This window comes from Scyliorhinus canicula, chromosome 2 (assembly GCF_902713615.1).
Source record: "Scyliorhinus canicula chromosome 2, sScyCan1.1, whole genome shotgun sequence".
Classification (NCBI taxonomy): domain Eukaryota; kingdom Metazoa; phylum Chordata; class Chondrichthyes; order Carcharhiniformes; family Scyliorhinidae; genus Scyliorhinus; species Scyliorhinus canicula.
In genome coordinates, this window is record NC_052147.1 from 213496742 (window position 1) to 213522102 (window position 25361).

Below are 25361 nucleotides of genomic sequence, written 5' to 3' on the forward strand. Positions count from 1 at the left end.
TCTTGCTCGCGACCACAGAATCTCCTATCTATTCCCCTAGCCATTGAGTCTCCTATCACTATTGCTTTTCTATTCTCCCCCCTTCCCTTCTGAGCCCCAGAGCCAGACTCAGTGCCAGAGACCTGGCTGCTAGGGCCTTGCCCCCAGTAGGTCATCCCTCCCAACAGCATCCAAAACGGTATACTTGTTTTGAAGGGGAACGACCACAAGGGATCCCTGCACTGTCTGCCCGTTCATTTTCTTTCCCCTGACTGTAACCCAGCTACTCTTGGGTGTGGCTACCTCCCTGTAACTCTTCTCTATTACCCCCTCTGCCTCCCGGATGATCCGAAGTTCCTCCAGCTCCAGTTCCCTAACACGGTCTCTGAGGAGCTGGAGTTGGGTGCACTTCCCGCAGGTATAGTCAGCGGGGACACTGGTGGTATCCCGCACCACCCACATCCGACAGGAGGAGCATGCAACTGCCCTAGCCTCCATCCCCTCTTACCTTACAGAATACAGCTGCACTGTGGACCAAATGGAACTCCGCCCTCCGACTCTGCTCCCAGTCAGCTGTACTCTCTGTAAATACCCGGCTCCCTTCACGTTCTTTAGGAAATAGGAAATGAAATGAAAAGGCGTACCTTACTCCCTCCTCACCTAACTCCCTCAGTCACCAAACTCTCATTATAGCTCTCAAATGCACCCAAATTCAGCACTCCCTCAGTCACCAAACTCTCACTATAGCTCTCAAATGCACCCAAACTCAGCGTGCAAACAAAGTCTGCACTGTAACTAGCTCAGATTTATACTGTGATTCTAGCCTCTGAAAACTGACCTAATCCAATTAACTAATTAACAAGCTCCAGCTGCAAGTAGTTACAAGTAGAACCTTTGTTTGAAGCTGATTGAAAATTCACCTTCTTCTCAACCAAACAGCTTGTCGGTGAATGCTCCACAGTCCCCTTTCCCGATCCCCAATCTTTACCTGCCCCATCTTCTGTCCTCCCAGCCCTGTGTCTGTAGTGGGAGTGGGACTACCTGAGGCCTGGTGCTGTAGGCCCCCTCCTGGGGTAAAGGCCCTGCTGCCTGCCTCTGTTGTCCCACCCCACTGCCTGAGGTGGGAGTGGGACCATCCAGGGCTGCAGGTCCTACCTTCTGTCCTCCCTCCCCTCTGCCTGAGGTGGGAGTGGGACCATCAAGGGCTGCAGGTCCTGCCTTCTGTCCTCCCATCCCTCTGCCTGAGGTGGGAGTGGGACCATCGAGGGCTGCAGGTCCTGCCTTCTGTCCTCCCATCCCTCTGCCTGAGGTGGGAGTGGGACCACCTAGAGCCTGGTGCTGCTGGCCCCCTCCCGTGGTGAAGCCCTGCTGCCTGCCTCTATCCTACCACCCCTCTGCCTGAGGTGGGAGTGGGACCATCCAGGGCTGCAGGTCCTGCCTTCTGTCCTCCCATCCCTCTGCCTGAGGTGGGAGTGGGACCATCCAGGGCTGCAGGTCCTGCCTTCTGTCCTCCCACCCCTCTGCCTGAGGTGGGAGTGGGACCATCCAGGGCTGCAGGTCCTGCCTTCTGCCCTCCCACCGCTCTGCCTGAGGTGGGAGTGAGACCACCTGGGGCTGCGGCAAAATACTTTGTTTCGGGCCGCTGCAGGGCTGAAGAGCGTCGTCCGCCCGCCTTTCTACCACCTGTGGCGGGAGTGGGGCAGCTTTGGACATTACCTTGGGCCCCTCCAGGGCTTAAGAATGCTGCCCCACTGTTCTGCAGCACCTTCCCTTGTGGCACCTGTGCTTAAGGTGTCACGTCCCTACCTCCCTTCTCCTTTCATTGTTTTACGCACGGCCAGGTCGTACCAGGGGTGGGCATGGCCAGCACCTCTGGTGCATCCTCCACTCTGCCAGAGGCAGGGCGGCCAAGCACTTATGCGGGGGCAGCAGCCTCTCGACCTTCCGCTGCCTCCATACCCTTCCGCCTACTAACGCGGCAACTGGGGGTAAAGTGCTATGCCCACCCCACCATGACCATTGAGGCATGCACCCGTGCGATGGCCGGGGTTGCTGGCCCCTCGGCCATTGCAGCCGCCTCCTGGATGTACGGCAAGGCCGTATTTTTCCTGCGGGCCGAGCAGGCAGTCCATTGGGCCCTGGAAAGGGGGCTCACGGTAGGTGGGACACACGTGACGGTGGACCGGCTGGAGGCCACTGCTGAGTGTGTCATCCTTTCCAACGTCCCGCCCTACCTCCCTACCGTGCTCCTCCTCCCCCATCTCAACCTATTGGGGGAGGTCAGGTCCAGGGTGGCACCGTTGACGCTCGACCTTCGGGACCCCTCCCTCTGCTATGTATACTCCTTCCGGCGTCAGGTTTTAATCCGTCTGACCCGGGTCAAGGAGGGAGGTTTCGTGGTCTCCCACCAAGGGGAGGAGGAGGGGGGGGGGGAGCCTCTGCTGGAACAGCGGAAACCAAAAAGGAAGGAAAGGCGCGCTCGGGCACGGCGGTTAGACCGGGCCATCCAAGACCTAGGCCCGGTCCTGGCCGCTGTCCCCACGCCTCTCCAGGCCTGCTCAGCGGCCGCAGCCTCATTTTGGGACGCTGCCTCCCTGGGACAACTTGAGGGGCCCAGGGAGACCACCAACCGGGCTCCAGAGGGAGGCGGGGATCCTGCGCCCGGCCGTGAGCTGGTCGGCTTTTCATTGTCACCTCCAGTCTCCGCTGCCCTCGCAACGACCTGAGTGACCTGGAGAGACCACCGACCGGGCTCCAGCGGGCGGCGGTGACATTGCGTATGGTCCCGAGGCAGAGGAGGATCTGACCTCCTCGCAATTCCAGGGGAACTAAGAAAAGCAAGGCCAGGGAGGCATTTGAGGCCCCCGAACCATTTGAGCTGCTGTCGTCCCCCGAGCAGGGAGGCCCGGGGTCGGCCGGAGACGTGACCCCTGAGGGCTCGTTCTGCCCGGTGGAGTTTTAATCCCCGGTCGCCTCCTTTTGTTTGTCGCCGGGGGCCAGTGGCAGCCACCAGAGCCCGTATATATTCGGGTCGTGGGCGGGAAACAGCAGGGAAGGCTCCCTGCACACCACAACCGTGCAGACGATGCCAGGGAGCCCAGGTTCCATCCCGGAGCTGTTCCCGGGGGTTTTCGCGGGTCTCTCCGAGGGTCCGGCATCGACGGTGGAGGTGGGTTCGGAGCCGCCGCCGCCCATGGATGTGGAAGCCTTGGAAAAGGTGCAAAGGAGATTTACCAGGATGTTGCCTGGAATGAAGAGTAGGTCTTACGAGGAAAGGTTGAGGGTGCTCGGCCTTTTCTCATTAGAACGGAGAAGGAAGAGGGGCGACTTGATAGAGGTTTATAAGGTGATCAGGGGAATAGATAGAGTAGACAGTCAGAGACTTTTTCCCCGGGTGGAACAAACCATTACAAGGTGACATAAATTTAAGGTGAATGGTGGAAGATATAGGGGGGATGTCAGAGGTAGGTTCTTTACCCAGAGAGTAGTGGGGGCATGGAATGCACTGCCTGTGGAAGTAGTTGAGTCGGAAACATTAGGGACCTTCAAGCGGCTATTGGATAGGTACATGGATTACGGTAGAATGATGGGGTGTAGATTAATTTGTTCTTAATCTGGGAGAAACGTTCGGCACAACATCATGGGCCGAAGGGCCTGTTCTGTGCTGTATTTTTCTATGTTCTATGTGCAGGATAGGTTGATTGGCCATGCTAAATTGTCCCTAGGCAGGGTGCTCTTTGAGAGGGCCGGTGCAGACTCGATGTGCTGAATGGCCTTCTTCTGTACTGTAGGGATTCTATGATTCTAAAAGAGAGTCTTTCCCGTACCAGCCACCCTGAACAGGCGCCGGAATGTGGCGACTAGGGGCTTTTCACAGTAACTTCATTTGAAGCCTACTTGTGACAATATTTTATGATTCCACAGGAAGCACTACCCATGTCCTGGCGGCGGTGACATGCTATTGGATGATAATTATGAATTCAAACTTTTATTGTAATTTATACCTGATAAAATTTACTTGCTACGTATGGGACAGATACATTCTCAAACTCAAAAATGAAAAGAACCATGAAAATATATTTTCAAATTAAGAGCAAAAAGAAACTTCTTCACATTCTCGACAGGTTTTTGTGCAAAAGTGTACCATCTCCTAATTTAACTGGATTATCAGCATGATAATTATAAAATGCTGTGGATACTTGACACCAAATCTAAATGAAGGATCACATGTGGTAATAAATCATCAACAACTTAGCATTTGAAAACGGCTTAAACGCATTTTTTTGAATAAACACTGGTAAAAGTATGTTACCTCAGCAAAAGTATTAGTGCACAAAAGAACTGTGTTCTTCAATTTTAGCATTTTCGGTAAAATTGATAATACTACCGAAATTAATGGGAAACCGTAAAACATTTTTAAACAAATGGTACATACTATGAGCAAAGAAGCACATTCAGATCACAGTTTCTACCATGAACTGAATGAAATATCAAGTTTCATAATCTGCCATATCTGTAAGCTGATACCTCAGTTCACAGACAATTGTTTGAGATGGCGAAAAACATTACAGGTGAACTACAGCATCTGTCATTTTTCCCCTGCTAACATGGAAAGAGGATTTAAGTAAGTTGATTTACTGGTTATTTACATTTAGAATAATCTTTGAAAATATATGTTTTAATTGGACTAATCCTCTTTCCTTAACCTATATTTTTTAAATTTCATCAAGGCTTGCTGGACATCCCAATAAAATGGGATTTTGCTGAAGCCCTTGGCTTATGTGAATATAAAATGGATTGACATGACCAAACCACAGAACAGATGTACACAGCCTTTAGGCAGCTTCGTTAGCCAAAGGGGAATACATTTCTTCATTACAACTGTCAACAAAACTACAAAGCAGAATTTAGGGGGGAAAAAACATTCAACTTAATTAGGATAAGAAACTGGCAGAAGTGTGATAACAAAATATAACTGGTTTGTGGGGTCACCATGATAACTTACAACTGATATTTACATAACCCAGCTACAACTAACTGTACCTGTATCTGGTAGTAGATGTCATTTTTTCATGGTTTTCAAGAAATCGCTGGAAGTTTTCTTTTGCTTCTTTATAGCGGAGCCTGGCTTCTTCCTTTTCTTCTTTCTCAGTTTGTATTTTATATGCATTAAATGCTTGTTTCTTTTCACTGAGTTTTGGTAATGCACTGCATGATTCAAAGAATAAGGTTAGTTACAATGGGCAAAAAGTGATGAAGGAATTTCAGTATAAAATACCACCAGAACAATGACTTTAACAAACCAGTTCACGAAGGTTGCAAAATAATTGAAACAGTAGCTATCATAATTTGGTCCAATTTGCATTATAAAATATAGATTTTTACCATCAAAATTTTAAAACATCTTGAATAGCATCAGACAAAAAAATCATAAGAGGATAAGGTTAACAGAAAGGGTCCCCAACACGATAACTCAAAATCTACAAAAGGAACTTCCTTAGAGATACATTAAACATTTCTCCAAAATGCTTAGAGACATAGGCTATTTTGGTAATTGGAATCAGGGGCTTGGATATGTTTGCTGCTCAGATTTCATGCTAACTGTAGATTACTTCTTAAAAAAAAACACTAAAGCTGACAAACTCATTTGAGTAGTGGTGAGCAACAAGCAATGCGTCTATGGTTTATCTTTAGATTTCTACCACATTCCCGAATAAAGGGGGGCTAAATTCAATAGTCCTCGAAAAATGACCACGCGGATTGGTATCATGATGCGGTATTGATCTTGCCCATTGCGATTGATGCAGGAAGCACGGCAACTTCGCGCTGCTGTCTAATTTGCAGCAAGGGCTAAGTGGATAGTTGAGCAGCTGCACACCTCAGCATGGGATCAGTGTGTGTATACGTCTAGCGCCATTTAAAGCTATTCTGTACTACCCAAAGCCAGCCTGCTACTGGCTGAAGCAGGTTCCAGAACAGTTTGTGACATGTATGTAAAAAAGGTGAATTATGGTGCAACAAGGGAGAAAGCATGTTCCTTGGTTCTCTGATGCTGAGCCTTGGTGGAGGAGGTGGACAGGAAGAGGGAGACCCTATAGCCCCAGGAATCAAACAGACGCTCCAGACAAACTGTGCCAAGTCAGTGGGGACAGACAGCCACAGTGGATAATTTCAGCAGTCAAGCTGCGAGGGCCTGGAGGCAGTGCTGCAAGTAGTTCAATGAACACGCATGAATGGACAAGGTCCATTTTCAAATGCCATATTCCACCAACTGCACACACTGTTCAATGCACCACACTCCCATCACTAAATTGAGGCTGGTGGATGAAATGAAAAAATGAAATGAAAATTGCTTATTGTCACGAGTAGGCTTCAATGAAGTTACTGTGAAAAGCCCCCACTCGCCACATTCCGGCGCCTGTCCGGGGAGGCTGGTACGGGAATCGAACCGTGCTGCTGGCCTGCTTTAAAAGCCAGCGATTTAGCCCAGTGAGCTAAACCAGCCCCGTGAATCATTAATAGACATGCCAGCCAGAAAGGGGCTGCACTGATTGCCTCCTTCCTTCCCCTCCTCAGCTGCTCGATGTATAGCTGTGCCTCACGATGACACAGTTGTGTAGCAGACTATTTTTCTTCAGTCACAGGTAGGGTAGCCATTGACTAATGAGGCTCTAGTAATGGTGGCAGAAAGTGGCAAGTTTCAATGAGGAGGTCCATTCTTAAAGTGAAGAAATCTGACACACCATTTCTTGCTGAAGATCAGGTCGGAGAAATGCTCCTTGAACATGTGGGGTATCTTTGGTCTCCTGTTGCGGGCCCTTCTCCCCTTCTTCCAGCAGCATATCCTGCCTGGTGTCACTTCTGCTCATTCTCCCTGTCATGCTATAGTCCAAGAAGATTGTAAACTATCATGCCAATGTCTGGAAGCAAGATGTTTGTGCAGAATCCTTGAAGTCAGGTCAAAGCTCTTCAGCACCTTCCACACACACTGCAGCCTTTAGCAAATTTAAAGATTTCTAGAAACCACAGCAAAAGTCAGCAGAAATCATTCAAAGACAAAACTGTGAGGAGCTGCTGATCCCTGTAAATAAGGCTGGTGTGCTGTCCTTCCTGCCACTTAACATAGGTTTAGCTACATGTGTTCAAGATGGAGCATAGCTGGAGCTTTGAGCTGCAAAAGGCAATGTTTGCATCAAATCACTGACATGACGATCTGCCTGATTGGCATATGTCCTGCAGTTGCTTGCTGCGTGTGCGCAACGCCTTCAACAAAATGACATCTGATACAATGGATGATAGAGGTGCACCTCACACCATTTTGGAACCAAAATGTCACTCAGCACCACAAAATTGGGCATGAAGCAGTCATAGTTGATGTTTAAGTCTCATTATCAACAAGATGAGTTGGAGGGTGAGCACCATATTGCAGAAAGGAATCAATGCCTTTGATAATGCAGGATCGGAGACAAAGAAAGGGGGGCGGTGAGATTAATTATTTTTGTTCCACCCTTGGTCAACTCCACCTCCACGTGCGCAAGGCTCAGCCTGACACAACTAAAAGTGGTACATAGAGCCCACTTAACGAGAAACCGTATGAGTAGGTTCTTCCCGGAGGTGGAGGAAAAATGTGAGCGGTGCCAGAGAGGCCCGGCCAACCACACCCACATGTTCTGGTCTTGCCCCAGACTTGTGGAGTACTGGACAGCCTTCTTCGAGGCTATGTCCAAAGTGGTGGGGGTGAGGGTGGAGCCATGCCCGATAGTGGCGGTCTTCGGGGTTTCAAACCAGCCAGATCTATTCCTGGGGAGGAGGGCGGACGCCCTTGCCTTTGCCTCCCTGATTGCCCGCCGTAGAATCCTGTTTGGCTGGCGGTCAGCAGCACCACCCAGAGCTGCAGACTGGCTGTCCGACCTCTCGGAATCTCTCCAAATGGAGAAAATCAAATTCGCCATCCGAGGGTCGGACGACGGCTTCCACAGAACGTGGGAGCCATTCATGCAACTGTTCCGGGACCTGTTTATGGCCAACGTACATGTGGAAGAATAGTCGGGTGGCCAAGAACCAGGGGAAAATGGACGGGAATCGGGGGAAGGTAGCCGGGGGGAGGGGGGGGCTACGGGCTCGGTATGGGGGTTTGATGGCAAGCCAAGGCCCAAAACCAAACTATAAATAAATGCCTATAAACATGTGCCTCGGCCATATTGGGGAATGTAAAATATGTATGCTGGCTAAAGGGGGCGGCCACAGTTATTGTTATGAAGATGCTTACCTGTAAATATTCATGTTAAAAATTTTTGTGTTTTCCTTTTTTTTTCTCTCTCTCTAATAACTTGTAATTTGTCATATATAAAATATGAAAACTCAATAAAAAAACATTTATAAAAAAAAAAAATTTATTTGCTTGTGTGAATATTTTCATTTAACAATGTGATATTGTTTCTGGTGAGAGATGGGGAAGAACTCAATCTGGAAAAAGGGAAGTTAACAGCATTTCAATGGTTGTATTTACCACCTGTACATAATAATTAAATTTCCATGCACCAATCTTCCGTATGCTCTCAGGGCTCATTTTTTCAAAAATAAAAGTGAAAATGAGCAAGTTTATTACATTCTCTCCAAATGCTTATCACAATAACTGAGCAGCACGTCTTCAACAAAGATTTTTGCAAGCAGTCAGCAGTTAGTGTAAGCCAATGACTATTACTAACTCACAAACTAATTGGCCTGTAAACAGAAAAACAAATTCTAACCCACTTTCATGCATGCTTACCTTGACAGATGGAACAATCTGCTCTTATCCCTCATGAGGGTGACAGGAGAAAGAAAAAATACTCTCCTCCCCCTCCCCTATCTGTTTAGTCAAGGTCCCAGCTGAGTAATTCAGAGATCTCAACAGGCATAGGAATAATACGAGGCAAAATGCCATAATTATGCCTCACAGGTCTTCAAATCCCCAAATATCAAGCAGGATTTGGCATTTTAACCTCAGTATTTAATAGGTAATTCAACTCCAGAATATTATGAACTGGAGTTCAGACTTCTGCAACTTATAACCGAGTAAAAAACTTATAACTCAAGCACCTCCCAAACAACCACTGTTAATGTATAGTTTGACTTTGCTCATCCAAACAGAATGCCAAAAAGCCTGGAAACCCCTCATCAACACAACATAATCAACAGTACACAACCCCAAAAAATCTGCTGGAGCTTACTGGCTTTCGCCCCAATCTGATTCAAGAGAACTCTTCAACGCATTCGCCATATGTGAATTCTGAACCTGCCACAGGAGAGGAATCGCCACGCGATAACAACACCTTGTCAAGCCCTTTCAAACAGCTCACAGACAAATATCATCTCAATGGGCATGACTAATGATGCCATATGCAAATTAAACCCTTTTCCCAGGAGCCAGTCACATTGTAAAAAGCTTCAACATGAGGCACCTCCAACATCTTTCCAGCCGAATTGTTTCCAAACAGATCATTCGCTCTACATTTGTCTGGAAATCAAAAGGCAACACAGGAAGCCTCAGCACAGGCTGTCAGATTGAGGGGAGATGGAGTCAGGTTTAGAACCAGATCCCCACAATTATTGGCAAATACAAGAGTTGTCTTAGGGTAATACACAGTGTACCCTACAGATGATCCACAAATTTCATCCCTCCCGAGCGAAAGACTAAGGGCTGCAACTTCAAATGTGCATGAATATGCATGTTCTGATAGAGCCTCACATTCTGTAATTCGAGACAACAGTTTTGGAAACCACAGGAAAGACATGTCAGCTCTCAATTCCTGCAGACGTAGACCTGAGACGACTAAGCATACACACTGGAGAACGTACCCCAATAGCAACAAAAGCTAGCTGTGGAGAAAAACAGGCACAGATAATGTACAGGCTTTTCATTGAATTCTTTCTTGAAAGCCCCAGTACACACTCAGGCTGCCTTCAGGAAGGTGAGAACAGGTAACATGGAAAAGAACCACAACCCAAAGGTTTTCTTCCATTTCATTGGCCACAGAAGTCCCTTGGAATGCAATAATCTATTCTGTATGACAATGTATGCAGGCAGGAACCCCTTAACCAAGCAGAACTGCAAGAATGACACAGAATCCTGAATGCCCAAAAATTGTGATGTGTTTGTTAATTGTGTGAACTGTATCAACAAGTTCAATATAGCAATGCATTCTAGGTAGTATGCAACAGAAATCTCAGTAGGTTCACAAGTGTATGAGTATATTCTTTTCTCACCTTTTTTGTTTAATTTTTTTTAGTTTTCCACTGCAAAGTAACATAATTTTGCTTTCATTTATTTACAATTTTTTTGTTAACGTAACTACTTAATTAGGGTTCATTCTGAGCAAAGTTCCCAAAAAAGTAAACAAACGTTTTGAAACTTACCTATACCTAGGATCATTTATAATCATCTTCATTGCTTGTTCCCATGAGGCATTAGACTGAACACCCTAAAAAAACAGGTAACATCTGAGATTAAATGCAAATACTTTTAAGTTTCATATCCAATCAAAAATACATGGTGGATAAACCATTCCACTGAGTTTTTCTAGTTGTTCAGTTGGAACGTATATTCTTTAGTACCCACCAAAGACACCACCCTTGCCCACCAATTCCAATCTTATCCCCAGATATTGCTAAAATGGAATTACAGAGAATTATTGAGGATTGGTTAACTGATAGAAAAAAAAGTAGGCATAAACAGGACTTTTTCAAGCTGGCAGGCAGCAAATAGTGGAGTGCCGCAAGGATCAGTGGTGAGAACTCAGCTATTTACAATCTATCTTAATGACTTAACAATAATAATCTAATGATCTTTATTATTGTCACATGTAGGCTTACATTAACACTGCAATGAAGTTACTGTGAAAATCCCCTGGACACCATCCAGCACCTCTTTGGGTACACAAGAGGAAGAATTCAGAACGTCCAAATCACCTAACAAGCATGTCTTTCGGGACTGGGAGGAAACCGGAGCACCCGGAGGAAGCCCACGCCGGCATGGGAGAACGTGCAGACTCCGCACAGACAGTGACCTAAGCCAGGAGTTGAACCTGGGACCCTGGCGCTGTGAAACAACAGTGCTAACCACTGTGCTACTGTGCAGCATTGAATCTAAGTTTGCAGAGGGCACAGAGAGAGGCTGCAGAGAGATATAGACAGGTTAGGCGAGTGGGTAACAAGGTGACCAATGAAGTATAATATAAGGAAATGTGATATTATTCACTTGGTCACAAGAATAAAGTGCAGAATAGGTTTTAAAAGGTGAGAAACTTGCAAGTGTTGATGTTCAAGGAGACTTGGGTAGGCTTATACAAGGGACGCAGAAAGTTAGCATGCAGGTACAGCAAGCAATTAGAAAGGCAAATGGCATCTTGGCCTTTATTGCAAAGGGATTGGAGTACAGAAGGCAGCTCGGTGGCACAGTGGTTAGCACTGCTGCCTCACAGCGCCAGAACCCCAGGTTCGATTCTGACCTCAGGTGACTGTGTGGAGTTAGCACATTCTTCCAGTGTCTGCGTGGGTTTCCTCCGGGTGCTCCTGTTTCCTCGCACAGTTCAAAGATATGCAGGTTAGGTGGATTGGCCATGCTAAATTACCCAGTTGGGGTTATAGGGATAGGGTGGGGAATTGGACCGAGGAAGGGAGTTCTCTCAAAGGATCAGTGCAGACTTGATGGGCCGAATGGCCTTCTTCTGCAATCCATGGATCCTATGATTCTAAGTATTGCTGTGGTTGTACAGTATTTTGGTGAGGCCACATATGGAATGCTGTGTACAGTTTCGTCTCCATATTTAAGAAAGGATATACTTGCATTGAAGGCTGCACAGCACCGGTTCACTAAAATGGTCCCTGGGATGAGAACATTGTACATGATGAGAGGCTGATTAAGTTGGGTTGACATTTTGTGGAGTTTAGAGAAATGAGAGGCGATCTCACTGAAACCTGCAAAATTCTGAAGGGGCTTGATAGGGTGGACGTCGAGAGATAGTTTCCATTGGTCAGCGAATCTAAAACATGGGGACAGTCTCAGGATAAGGGGTCAATCATTTCGGACCGAAAGATTACTTCACTCAAAGGGATGTGAATATGTGAAATTCTCTAACCCAGAGAGTTGTGGATGCTCCATTATTGAATACCTTTTACGGCTGGGATAGACATATTTTCACGTCTCAGGAAACCTTGGGAAACAGGCAGGAATATGGAGTTGAAGCTCAAGATCAGTCATGATCGTATTGAACAGCAGATCAAGCAAGATGGCCTGTGTGGTATATTCCTGCTTTTATGTTCTTACAACTTGCAAGACAAGTACAACAAAAGTGCAAATGAGGGCCTCTATTCAATAAACTCTCGCTTACTCATTCAGAAAAAAAGAACACCCCAGTCCCGGTTATATGACGTGTTTCTTCAATGAGTCGATAATGCTTAGCTGCACTACTTGGAAGAACATGCCAAGCATCAACCTCTTATTGTTTGTCCAATTATTTCCTGATAATTCCCAAATGTCACTGCCTGTGCAGATTCTGCACGTTCTCCCCATGCCTGCATAGGCTTCCTCCCACAAGTCCCGAAAGACGTGCTTGCTCAGTGAATTGGACATTCTGAATTCTTCCTCAGTTTATTCAGGTGCTGGTGTGTGGCGACTAGGGGATTTTCACAGTAACTTAATTGCAGCGTTAATGTAAGCCTACATGTGACAATAATAAAGATCATTAGATTATTATTGTGACACTAATAAAGATTATTATTTCTCCTTTGTGAATTTTAACTCTGCACTCTTGCTCTAGATTCTGATCATGCCTTGAAACAATACACCAGATTAACTTAAAAGTGTTAGCCATGGCTCAGTTGATAGCACTCTCACCAGAGGCAGTAGGACTAGTGCACAAATATTTAAACTGAAATTCCAGTAGAGTGCTAAATGTGCTGCCCTGTTTTTCTTATTTGATTTATTATTGTCACATGTATTGGTATACAGTGAAAAGTATTATTTCTTGCATGCTGTACAAACAATGTATACTGTACATAGAGAAGGAAAGAGAGACTGCAGAATATAATGTTACAGTTATAGCAAGATGTAGAGAAAAGATCAACTTAATACGAGGTAGGTCCATTCAAAAGTCTGATGGCAGCAGGGAAGAAGCTGTTCTTGAGTCGGTTGGTACGTGACCTCAAACTTTGGTACATTTTTCCTGACGGAAGAAGGTGGAAGAGAGTATGTCCGGGGTGCGTGGGGTCCTTAATTATGCTGGCTGCCTTTCCGAGGCAGTGGGAATTGTAGACAGAGTTGATGGTTTGGAGGCTGGTTTGCGTGATGGATTAGGCTACATTCACAACCTTTTGTAATTTCCTGCGGTCTTGGGCAGAGCAGGATCCATACCAAGCTGTGATACAACCAGAAAGAATGCTTTCTATGGTGCATCTGTAGAAGTTGGTGAGAGTCATAGGTGACGTGCCAAATTTCCTTAGTCTTCTGAGAAAGTAGAGTTGTTGGTGGGCTTTCTTAACTATAGCGTCGGCATGGGGGGGACTAAGACAGGTTGTGGTGATCTGCACACCTAAAACCTTGAAGCTCTCGACCCTTTCTAATTTGTTCCCATTGGTGTAGACAGGAGCATGTTCTCCACCACTCTTCCTGAAGTCGATGACAATCTCCTTCGTTTTGTTGACATTGAGGGAGAGATTATTGTCGTCGCACCAGTTCACCAGATTTTCTATCTCATTCCTGTATCTGTCTCGTCATTGTTTGAAATCCACGACTGTTTGTGATGTCATCTTTAGGATGAGACATTAAATAAAAGGTCTTGCCTGCCCTTACAGATGGACATAAAAGACTTTCATGGCACTATTTACAAGAAAATCAGGGGAAGGGTAGCTAGGCGTCTTGGTCAATATTTTTCCCTTGATCAACATCAAGTAAAAAAAAAAGATCATGATAACATTGCTGTATGTGCGAGTTTGCCGTGTGCAATTTGGCTGCCATGCTTCCAGCATTACAACAATAATTACACTTCAAAAGTACTTGATTGGTTGGAAAGCATGACAGACATCTGAGGTTATGAATAGTGTTATATAAGTTAAAGTATTTTTCTTTCTTCATCTACGGCATCTCACGGATTCTATAAAATCTACCACTCAGGATGTTTCCTTTCAAGGCCAAAGAGCCACAGTTTTCCCAGTCTTTCTTAATAAATTTAATGCTGCATGTTATGATTAGAACACACCACTTGAAGGAAGGGTGGTCGAAGTAGATTCAATAGGAACTTTCAGAGGAAAATTGGATAAATACTTGAAAAGCAATTATTCGTAGGGCTGTAGAAGTGGGACTGCTCTCTGAAAAAAATTTATGTGGATATGTTGCACATATTTTAAAATTTTAAAAATGGAGTTTGTTACAAATTATGCAGTTTTATTAATGATTATGCTCAACAATTTCTCAACCAATACCTTTTCTTTTAGTAGTTCTTTAAATGCATGCTTTGCTTCCTCTTTTGTGTTCCAGGTATAAGTTTTCCTGACTGGCTCTTTTTTCACTTCTTCCTCCTTTTTTGGAATATCACTATGGGAAAAAAAAGTTAAATAAATAACAAAGCACAAACTATTTTAAAATAATTTAGCTGATAAATAATTATTTTTCCTCATCATTTTACATCAGTATGGCCGATTTATAAACTTAACAAAAAGCCTCACATTACAACCAGAAATCAAATCAACCACCGAGGTAACATGTAATGTTACATGTATTATTACATGTAATGTTACAGGGGCAGCACGGTAGCAGGGGCAGCACGGTAGCATAGTGGTTAGCATAAATGCTTCACAGCTCCAGGGTCCCAGGTTCGATTCCCGGCTGGGTCACTGTCTGTGCAGAGTCTGCATGTCCTCCCCGTGTGTGCGTGGGTGCTCCGGTTTCCTCCCACAGTCCAAAGATGTGCGGGTTAGGTGAATTGGCCATGCTAAATTGCCCATAGTGTCCTAAAAAGTAAGGTTAAGGGGGGGGGGGGGGGGGGGGGGGTTGTTGGGTTACGGGTATAGGGTGGATACGTGGGTTTGAGTAGGGTGATCATTGCTCGGCACAACATCGAGGGCCGAAGGGCCTGTTCTGTGCTGTACTGTTCTATGTTCTATGTAATGATCAAAATATGGTTGAAAAATGAACAAAATGGGAAATTAATTTGTAGCATAAATCTAAATAAGGTCACTGGTTTTGAAACAAAGTCCCATTTTCATTCTTATATTTTAAATAATACACTGAAAATGTTAGACACTTAAGCTTCAATGCAATCATATGGAGCATGCTGTAAACATCTACGACTCTAAATTATATCATACTTTTCTTGAATCTCCTGCTTTGCTACTTCTTCGACTGGCTGAGAAATGATGTCTACAGGTTCAGGCTCAGGCTGCTCAACAGCTAATGTTTGCTCCTTCTCGTGATCATCAGTGGTTGTAACTTCATTTTCAATAATCTCCACTGGAGTGGTCGTTGTTGCCTCTTGAACAGAAGTGGACACAGTAGATACAGAAGCCTCTTTCACTCTGTTGAAATTATGAGGCATAGGTTACAAAATACAAAAACACAGAATTACTAAAAATTGTTAGTGAAAGTTACTAAAATTGTTGATTGATGACAAAACACGAATAGTTTCCCATCTTTGCAAAAGCTGTCATTTAACTGACCTCTAAAGGTTGCACCTTAAGTAGGCAAACCAAACACATATCCAATTTCATCATTCAACTACCTAGCTAAAGTCAGGAGCTCAACTACTGAGGCCTTCAGAGTCTGAACATCTGTGCCACACTATCACAGAATGAAAGACATCAGAGTAAATAAAATAACATATTAAAATGACAACCCATTTATAGTCTTGAAGGCATTTTAAAAACATTAAGAACATAAGAAATCAAAGCTGGAGTAAGTTATACAACCCAGTGAGCCGGCTTTGCCATTAATAAGGTCATGGCTGCCCGATGTTCTAGAAAATTCTTAAACACGCAAAAATTTCAGTAACAGTATTCTCTTACAGTTTCATCATAAAGATCATCTCTTATGAACAAATCCACTGGTGATAGTAATAGATTATGCAAAACAATGCTTTTTAGGCTCAGACATGTTGCATTTGATTAACTACAATTTCCTTCCACTGTACTAGGTTTCCGAAAAATTCTCAACAAGAATTTGGACATTATTAATTACATTTTCTAATCACCCAACTTAATCCATTATCCTACCTGCCAGAAAATGCTCATCTTCCCTGATTTAATTCAGGACAAAAATCTGTAGTTAGATTCATGCTGAACAAAGGTTTTTATATGTGTTGGTTAAGTTCCAACTGTGCCTCTATTGTGCTTAGAGAGGGCAATGGGTGTGAAGAATAAGTAAACAAGCAGTGATTGCTCAGCACGGTAGCATGGTGGTTAGCATCAATGCTTCACAGCTCCAGGGTCCCAGGTTCGATTGCCGGCTGGGTCACTGTCTGTGCGGAGTCTGCACGTCCTCCCCGTGTGTGCGTGGGTTTTCTCCGGGTGCTCCGGTTTCCTCCCACAGTCCAAAGATGTGCGGGTTAGGTGGATTGGCCAGGCTAAATTGCCCTTAGTGTCCTAAAAAATAAGGTTAATGGGGGTTGTTGGGTTACTGGTATAGGGTGCATACGTTGGCTTGAGTAGGGTGATCATTGCTCGGCACAACATCGAGGGCCGAAGGGCCTGTTCTGTGCTGTACTGTTCTAATTCTAAAAACTGTGGCCTTGTATGGTAGAGAAGCTTTCAGTTATAGTTTAGCTAATTTGATTGCAGTTGGGTATCTGTAGAGAAGGAAGGCAGCTCCCATAGCTCTGCTGGAAGCAGTTGATTTTAGAAGGCTAAACAGGGAACATCACACTCTGACTTTCCATAAGAAAAGCCATACAATGGAGTAATGGTTAAGAAAACAGATGCTGGAAATTTAGAATCCAACTAGTTAAGGAAACTAGCAAAAGAAAGAGAAGTTTCCAAGAAGCCTGCAGTTAATGGAATAGTGGAAACTGGGAACCAGAGCAGACTCTATTCAGTAAAGTCACAAGAGTTGAAAAGGCATTCGATCATGAGACCAGAAAGTTATATGCAGTAATGGTAACGTTTGTGAGACGTGATTACAGTTTGGTAGACATTATTTGAAATATAATCACAGAACGCCTACATTGCAAGAGGCCATTTGGCCCATCAAGTCTGCACCGACCTCTGAAAGATCACCCCACCTAGACCCACCTAACAGTTGGACATCGAGGAGCAATTTAGTATGGTCAATCCACCTAACCTGCACATCTTTGGACTATGGGAGGAAACCAGAGCACCTGGGGATAACCCTCGCAGAGAGAAAGTGGAAACTCTATAGTCACCCGAGGTGGGAATCAAAGCTGGGTTCCTGGCGCTGGGATTCCTGGCGCTGTGAGGCAGCAGTGCTAGCCACTGTGCCGCCCTCCAAATAATTGTAGAAATCAGTGGCTGGACGTCAGACTTTTGTAAAAGCCTTTAAGACAAGGAAACCTGAAGGGATGGGTGAAAAGCCCGAAAGCGAAACTTTGATGGAAGCAACGGAACAGAAGGCATAATTTAAAAGAACATTTGAAAGTGTGGCTCTTGAAAGTGAAATTTGAAATCACTTTTGTGAAAGCTGACGTTCAGTGAGGCAAGGTAGCTCACAGCACGAGAAGTATTTGGGGAGATTTTGAGGAAAAATCCACATTCAGAGTGGAGTGTGTCTTACCACAGTCATATTCAGTGCTTAAATAGGGATTTCTTTGTGTTAATGAGACCGTTGTAGATTCAGAAGTACTTGTAATCAGTGTTAATCTTAAAACCTACATTTAATGGTTAAACTAAGGAAGGGAGGGGGCGGGAGATAAATTGTATCAGAATCCAATGTTTTCATGTTTTTTAAAAATAATTTTATTCAAACAAAATTAATTTTCATTATAATAAACCCAAAAACAGTACAGCCAGCCCCACACCCACCCAGTACCTCCAAACCCTCACTTAATGAAAACAAAACCGGAACAAACCATTAACCCAACTGAAAAGATGAATCCCCCCCCCCCCCCACTTCCTAACAGCCGATGGTAACCAGTTTCTTGAAAAAGATGAAAGGCTGCCATCTCCCCTAACTCAGGCATACCCCTCATGGTACACTTGATCTTTGCTCGGTGCAGAAATTCCATCAGGCCCGCCCAACCAAGTCGAGGGCTGAGGTGGCACCATGGCATTCCATCCAAGCAAAATTCGCCTCTGGGCTATTAGTGAGACAAAGGCTAAGACATTCGCCTTCAGCATCGGAGAGTCCAATACTCCAAAATACGACCAGCAATGGGCACAGCTTAACGGCCATAATCCCTGACATTCTATCAAAATCCCCCCAGAAACGAACAAGCTTGCGGCCAGTGCAAAATCTGTGCTTGTGATTCGCTGGTCCCCTAGAGCACCGCTCACATCTATCCTCCACCCCCAAGAACTCACTCATACACGCTCTAGTCAGGTGCGCCCTGTGCACCTCCCTGAACTGGATCAGACTTAATCTGACACACGAGGATGAGAAGTTCACCCTCTGAAGTGCATCACTCCACACTCTTCCCTCAAAGACCAAACATAGCTCCTCCAAGAATGCCTGCTCCATCACAAACATCTGCCCATAAACCATCAAAATCTTACCCTCCCCTAACTCAGGCATGGACAGGATCCTGTCCATAAGCGACAGCAACAGCACCAAATGAAATGAAGGTATTTTCTTGCATTAAAAAAAAATCATGCGCCCGAATACGTTCGCTCTCGGGAGCAGGAACTTCTTCAACAGCTCTTCTAAGCAAGCGAATCGACCCTCCCAAAACATGCCTCTGAACCTCTCCAAACCCTCCCTCTCCCATGCCCTAAATGACAAATCTAAGCCAGATGGCACAAAGCTGTAGTTTCTGCAAATCGGAGCCAGAGACATGGAGCCCAGTTTAAAATGCTACCTAAAAACTGATTCCATATCCTCAAAGAGGCCATCACCACCCAACTAGCAGGGGAAATAGTGTTATGGGCCAGGGTTTAGAGAACCCCAAAGTGTATCACAGAGTTCACCTGACCCCAACTTTTAATAGATTGTGGTATGGGGAGCATAATGCCCACACTACAGGTGTGGTACAGCAGAAATGGAAAAGTATTTTTCCTCAACATTGTCTTTAATGTCTGATGCCACCTTTCTAATGCTCCCTGCGATTCTGGATGGCACGCAGTCGATTCAAATTGTTTTATTCCGAAGCTATCCATAACTTCTTTGAATAACCTCGAGGTAAAATGTGATCTTTGATCCGATTGTATTTCTGCGGGTAGTCCATATCTAGTAAAGAATTCACGTAATTCCTCCACAATCTTTTTAGCTGTAATATTACGTATTGGAATGGCCTCTGGAAACCTAGTAGACACATCCATTATAGTCAAAAGATACTGATTCCCACTTTTTGTTTTAGGAAGCTGTCCTACGCAATCAATTAGGACCCTTGTAAAAGGTTCCTCAAATGCTGGAATGGGGATTAAGGGTGCTGGTTTTATCACTGCTTGAGGTTTCCCGATCACTTGACATGTGTGACATGATTGACAAAATTTAACTACAGCTTTATGTCGCCCAGTCCAATAAAAATGTTTCTGGATTTTAGCTCGAGTATTCCTTATTCCCAAATGAACTCCCACTGGTACCTCATGTGCAACTCGCAACACCTCCTTTCTATACCCTACTGGCAATACTACTTGAACTTCTGACCACTTTCCAACCGCCTGCATATGTAAAGGTCTCCATTTTCTCATCAAGACATTACTTTTACGGTAATAACACTCTGGTATACACACAGATTCCTCTTCCGTCTATGCTTTCTCATACATTCGTTTTATTTCCATATCTTTCTGTTGTAACTCCGTCAATTTTCCTGAACTAAAAATATCCGCCTCATTCTCCACCTGTTCTTGTTCTTTTTCAACCTCTGATCAAAAATCGTTTCTGCTAATTGCACTTCAACTTCATCTTCACTCTTTGATTTCTCCTTTTGTCTTAACATGTGACTTTGCGACCTTGCTCCTGCACAATCCGGAAAATCCCAGGATATTCGTCCTTCAACACTTCAGTTGTCTGATTTTCCATTGGCTTATCAACCACTGTAGGCATCACTCCCACCTGAGATCCAGCTATATCATTCCCCAAGATAAACTGTATTCCTGGACAAGATAGTTTCTCTATTACTCCTACCACCACTCTTCACTGGACTATTGAACACTATTCCTCTCACCCCGAATTCCACATATTACCACCATTAAATATTGACTAGCTCCCGTATCTCTTAAAATCGTAAGAAGTCTTACAACACCAGGTTAAAGTCCAACAGGTTTGTTTCAAACACGAGCTTTCGGAGCACGGCTCCTTCTTCAGGTGAATGGAAAGGCTTGTTCCAGAAATGTTTATATAGACACAGTCAGAGATGCCCCGGAATGCGAGCACCTGCAGGCAATCAGGTCGTCCAGTACTTTCCTGGGGCGGAGAAACTACGACATCTTCTTCGCAGCCTCCAACACATCATCAGCGAGGATGGACATCTTGCCAAGGTCATCCCCACACCCCCACTACTGGCCTTCAAACAACCGCGCAACCTCAAACAAACCATTGTTTGCAGCAAATTACCCAGCCTTCAGAACAGCAACCACAACACCACAAAACCCTGCCAGGGTAATCTCTGCAAGACATGCCAGATCATCGACATGGACACCACCATTACACGTGGAAACACCACCCACCAGGTACGCGGCGCATACTCGTGCGACTCGACCAATGTAGTCTACCTCATACGCTGCAGGAAAGGATGTCCCGAAGCGTGGTACATTGGCGAGACCATGCAGACACTGCGACAACGAATAAACGGGCATCGTGCGACTATCAACAGGCAGGACTGTTCCCTTCCAGTTGGGGAACACTTCAGCAGTCAAGGACATTCAGCCTCTGATCTCCGGGTCAGCATTCTACAAGGAGGCCTTCAGGAGACGCGACAACGCAAAATTGCTGAGCAAAAACTTATAGCTAAGTTCCGCACGCATGAATGCGGACTCAACCGGGATCTGGGATTCATGTCGCATTACATTCGGCCCCCACCAACAAGCCTGGACTTGCAGAGGCCTACCGACTGAACTGGCTTGGGACAATTCACACCTCTTTAACCTGGAGTTACCTCTCTCTCTGCATCTTTGATGATTTGATTGCCTGCAGGTGCTCGCATTCCGGGGCATCTCTGACTGTGTCTACATAAACATTTCTGGAACAAGCCTTTCCATTCACCTGAAGAAGGAGCCGTGCTCCGAAAGCTCGTGTTTGAAACAAACCTGTTGGACTTTAACCTGGTGTTGTAAGACTTCTTACTGTGCTCACCCCAGTCCAACGCCGGCATCTCCACATCTTAAAATCGTGACTTCTTTACCTGCTCCTCCTGATACACATGACTAAACTTTACCCACACAAGTAAATTCTTGAAAGAGATCTGGCACCTTCTTATCAATCACCTCTTGATCAGGCTGCACAACCTTTTGCACCTCCTTCGCATCACTTAGGCTTTCCTTCACCACTTTAACTAACCCCTGTTTTACCACATCAGCCTTCCCAGTGATTTTCTTCTACCACCAACACTGACTTTACATGGCCTAATTTATTACAGTGAAAACAGTTGCAACTTTTCATTTCTTTTCCATCCTCCTGGATTTATTTTTTAATCTGCGGTACACTCTCCTTATTATCTCCCATCAGATCAACTTTATCACTTGAGTATTTCTCATGTCCCCAGTTTCTATCCCTCACAGGCTGAAGCCGATGTCGGAAACCAAACTTTGATTTATGAACTAATTCATAATCATCTGCCATTTCTGCTGCAAATCTCTGTTTTTTTAATAAATGTTTTTTATTGGACTTTTGAACAGAGTATATTTGCCGTTATGTACACAGGATATGATATATAAATATATAAGCAGGCATCTGTTTGTGCCGGCGAGACAATTCCAGATGGCAATCCTCAAATAATCTCACAGTTTTAACCCTCTGTTCTTCCACACGAGTTCTCACTACATCAGGAATTGAATTTTTAAACTCCTCCAAAAGTATAATTTCTCTGAGAGCTTCATAAGTTTGGTCTATTTTCAAAGCCATTATCCACCTATCAAAATTACTGTTTGATGCTTTCAACCTCCATGTATGTTTGACCAAATTCTTTCCTTAAATTTCTAAACCTTTGTCTGTAGGCTTCAGGCACTAGTTCATATGCACTCAAGATGGATTTATTCACCTCCTCATACATCCCAGATACCTCCTCCGGTAGTGATGCAAACACTTCACTAGCCCTACCGACCAGCTTTGTTTGAATCAGTAATACCACATGTCCTGTGGCCATTTCATTTGTTTAGCTACCTTCTCAAATGAAATGAAAAAGGATTCTACCTCCTTCTCATCAAACCTTGGTAATGCTTGGACATATTTAAATAGATCCCAACCAAGCCTTCGACTATAACGCTCCTTCTCACCATCCTCATCACTATCATCCAACTGTACGTTTCCCTTTGCCCCTGCCAATTTTAACTGACTGTCATGTTTCATGACCATTTTCTGAAGTTCAAACTCTCTCTCTTTATCTTTTCCCCCGATCTGTATCTCCCTTTCTCTTGCTTTTTCGTCTCTCTCTCTTTCGTATTCAAGCTGCTTTAATTCTTTCTCATGTTCCATTTGTTTGATTTGTAACTGAATTTCTGCCATTTCCAATGAGTCAAACTGTATCTCAGGCAACTTTAAATGCTGAGCCACCGCTATAATTACTTCATCTTTTCGCATTTTGTCAGGTAATGTTAACTGCAATGCTTTTGCCAAATCTAACAGTCTGCTTTTAGTCTCTGTCCGTAAGGTACTGCGTGTGACCGTCTCCACCCCCAAAAACGTCCGAGCCTCTGAAAGAGCCATTGTCCACAACACACTCCCTACTTAAACTAGAATACCACACCTGAAAAGCAACCACAATATGCTCACCCCTCACTGTCTTTCAGTTCACTAAGCCAATCTAATAGATAGACTTTTATCCCCTTCGAGCCCCCAATTTTTTATGGGTCTGGGTTTGGAGAACCCCAAAGTGTATCACCTGACCCACAACTTTTAATAGATTGTGGTATGGGGAGCACATGGGCCACTCTGCAGATGTGGTACAACAGAAATGGAAAATTATTGTTTAAAGCAAAACAATGTTTATTCTATGAACTCAAGTTAACCTTTTTAAAACATAGTGAACATCTTAGCAACCATTAATTCAAATACAACCCCCAAAGACTACAACACTAAGGAATCCTTTTAGCTTTCGTTTTAACATCCATAAGACTTAAAAACAAAACCTTGAACAGAAGCACATCAGGTTAAAGTCACTACTGAGAGCAGTTATTAGTTTTAAATCACCAAAGGATCGATTGACAGTTTTTCGATTAGAGAGAGGGACTAATACCCCTTCTGGCTGTGACTGCAGCTATCCAGCTCTGAAAACGAAACTAAAACACACCCTGCAGCAAAAAGCCTAAAACTAAAGTAAAAAGCTGACAGCCCAGCTCCACCCACATTCTGACATTACTGATAAACATTCATTTCTTAAAGGTACTCTCACATGACAATAGTCACTTCTCACAAACTTTACCACTACTGCAGATAACTTTCTGGTGTCTCATGATCCAATGACTTTTCAATTCAATGACTTTACAGACACAACCCTACGCACAAAACTTCCTCCATTATGCCCTGAGAGAGTCTGGATCCTCAAATCACCAATAAGACCATAAGACATAGGAGCAGAATTAGGCCACTTGACCCATCAAGTCTGCTCCGCCATTCAATCATGGCTGATATTTTTCTCATCCCCATTCTGCTGCCTTCTCCCCAGATTCCCCTTATTGATCAAGAAATCTATCTACCTCTGTCTTAAAGACACTCAGTGATTTGGCCTCCATAGTCTTCTGCAGCAAAGAGCTCCACAGATTCACCACCCTCTGGCTGAAGAAATTTCTCCTCATCTCTGTTTTAAGGGATTGTCCCTTTAGTCTGAGATTGTGTCCTCTGCTTGTAGTTTTTCCTACAAGTGGAAACATTCTCTCCACGTCCACTCTATCCAGGCCACGCAGTACCTGTAAGTTTCAATAACATCACACCTCATCCTTCTAAACTCCAATGAGTAAAGTCCCAGAGTCCTCAACAGTTCCTCATACGACAAGCTCTTCCTTCCAGAGATCATTCTTGTGAGCCTCCTCTGGACCCTTTCCAAGGCCAGCACAACTTTCCTTAGATTTGGGGCCCAAAACTGCTCACAATACTCCAAATGGGGTCTGACCAGAGCCTTATACAGCCTCAGAAGTACATCCCTGGTTTTGTATTCTAGCCCTCTTGACATGAATGCTAACATTATATTTGCCTTCTTAACTGCCGACTGAACCTGCACATTAACCTTAAGAGAATCGTGAACAAGGAATCCCAAGTCTCTTTGTCCTTCTGATTTCCTAAGCATCTTCCCATTTAGAAAATAGTCCACGCCACCAGAACCTCACACTTTTCCACACTGTATTCCATCTGCCACTTCTTTGCCCACTCTCCTAGCCTGTCCAAGTCCTTCTGAAGCCCGCCTGCTTCCTCAATACTATCTGCCCCTCTACAGATCTTTGTATCATCTGCAAACTTAGCAACAGTGCCTTCAGTTCCTTCCTCCAGATCATGAATGTATATTGTGAAAAGTTGTGGTCCCAGCATCGACTCCTGAGGTACACCACTAGTCACCGGCTGCCATCCTGAAAAAGACCCCTTTATCCCCACTCTCTGCCTTCGGCCAGTCAGCCAATCATCTATCCATGCCAGGATCTTACCCTTAACACCATGGGCTCCTATGCGGCACCTTGTCAAAGGCCTTCTGGAAATCTAAATAAATCATGTCCACTGGTTATCCTTTGTCCAACTTCCTTGTTACTTCCTCAAAGAACTCCAACAGGTTTGTCAGACATGACCTCCCCTTAACAAAGCCGTGCTGACTCAGTCCTATTTTATCATGCACTTCCAAGTGCTCCGCGATTTCATCTTTCATAATGGAGTCTAAATTCTTACCAATGACCAAAGTCAGGCTAACCGGCCTATAATTTCCCGTCTTCTGCCTCCCTCCCTTCATAAACAATGCAGTTATATTAGCAACTTTCCTGCCTCCAGTGATTCCTGGAAGATCATCACCTGCACAATCTCCTGAGCTATCTCTTTTAGAACCCTGGGGTGTAGTCCATCCGTTCCAGATAATTTATCCACCTTCAGACCTTTCAAGTTTCCCCAG

General features: G+C 44.6%; 1 protein-coding gene across 8 annotated transcripts in view; it reads right to left on the reverse strand.

Moving 5' to 3' along the window:
- Positions 1-25361, reverse strand: part of prpf40a (PRP40 pre-mRNA processing factor 40 homolog A) — a 97667-nt gene that overhangs the window by 45181 nt on the left and 27125 nt on the right. For all 8 annotated transcript variants that reach the window (XM_038789546.1, XM_038789553.1, XM_038789551.1 and 5 more), the window contains 4 exons: positions 15325-15531; positions 14440-14551; positions 10378-10442; positions 5023-5187 (listed from right to left, as the gene is read on the reverse strand). In XM_038789546.1, the coding sequence (XP_038645474.1) occupies positions 5023-5187; positions 10378-10442; positions 14440-14551; positions 15325-15531 (549 nt within the window). The remainder of the gene's footprint in view (positions 1-5022; positions 5188-10377; positions 10443-14439; positions 14552-15324; positions 15532-25361) is intronic.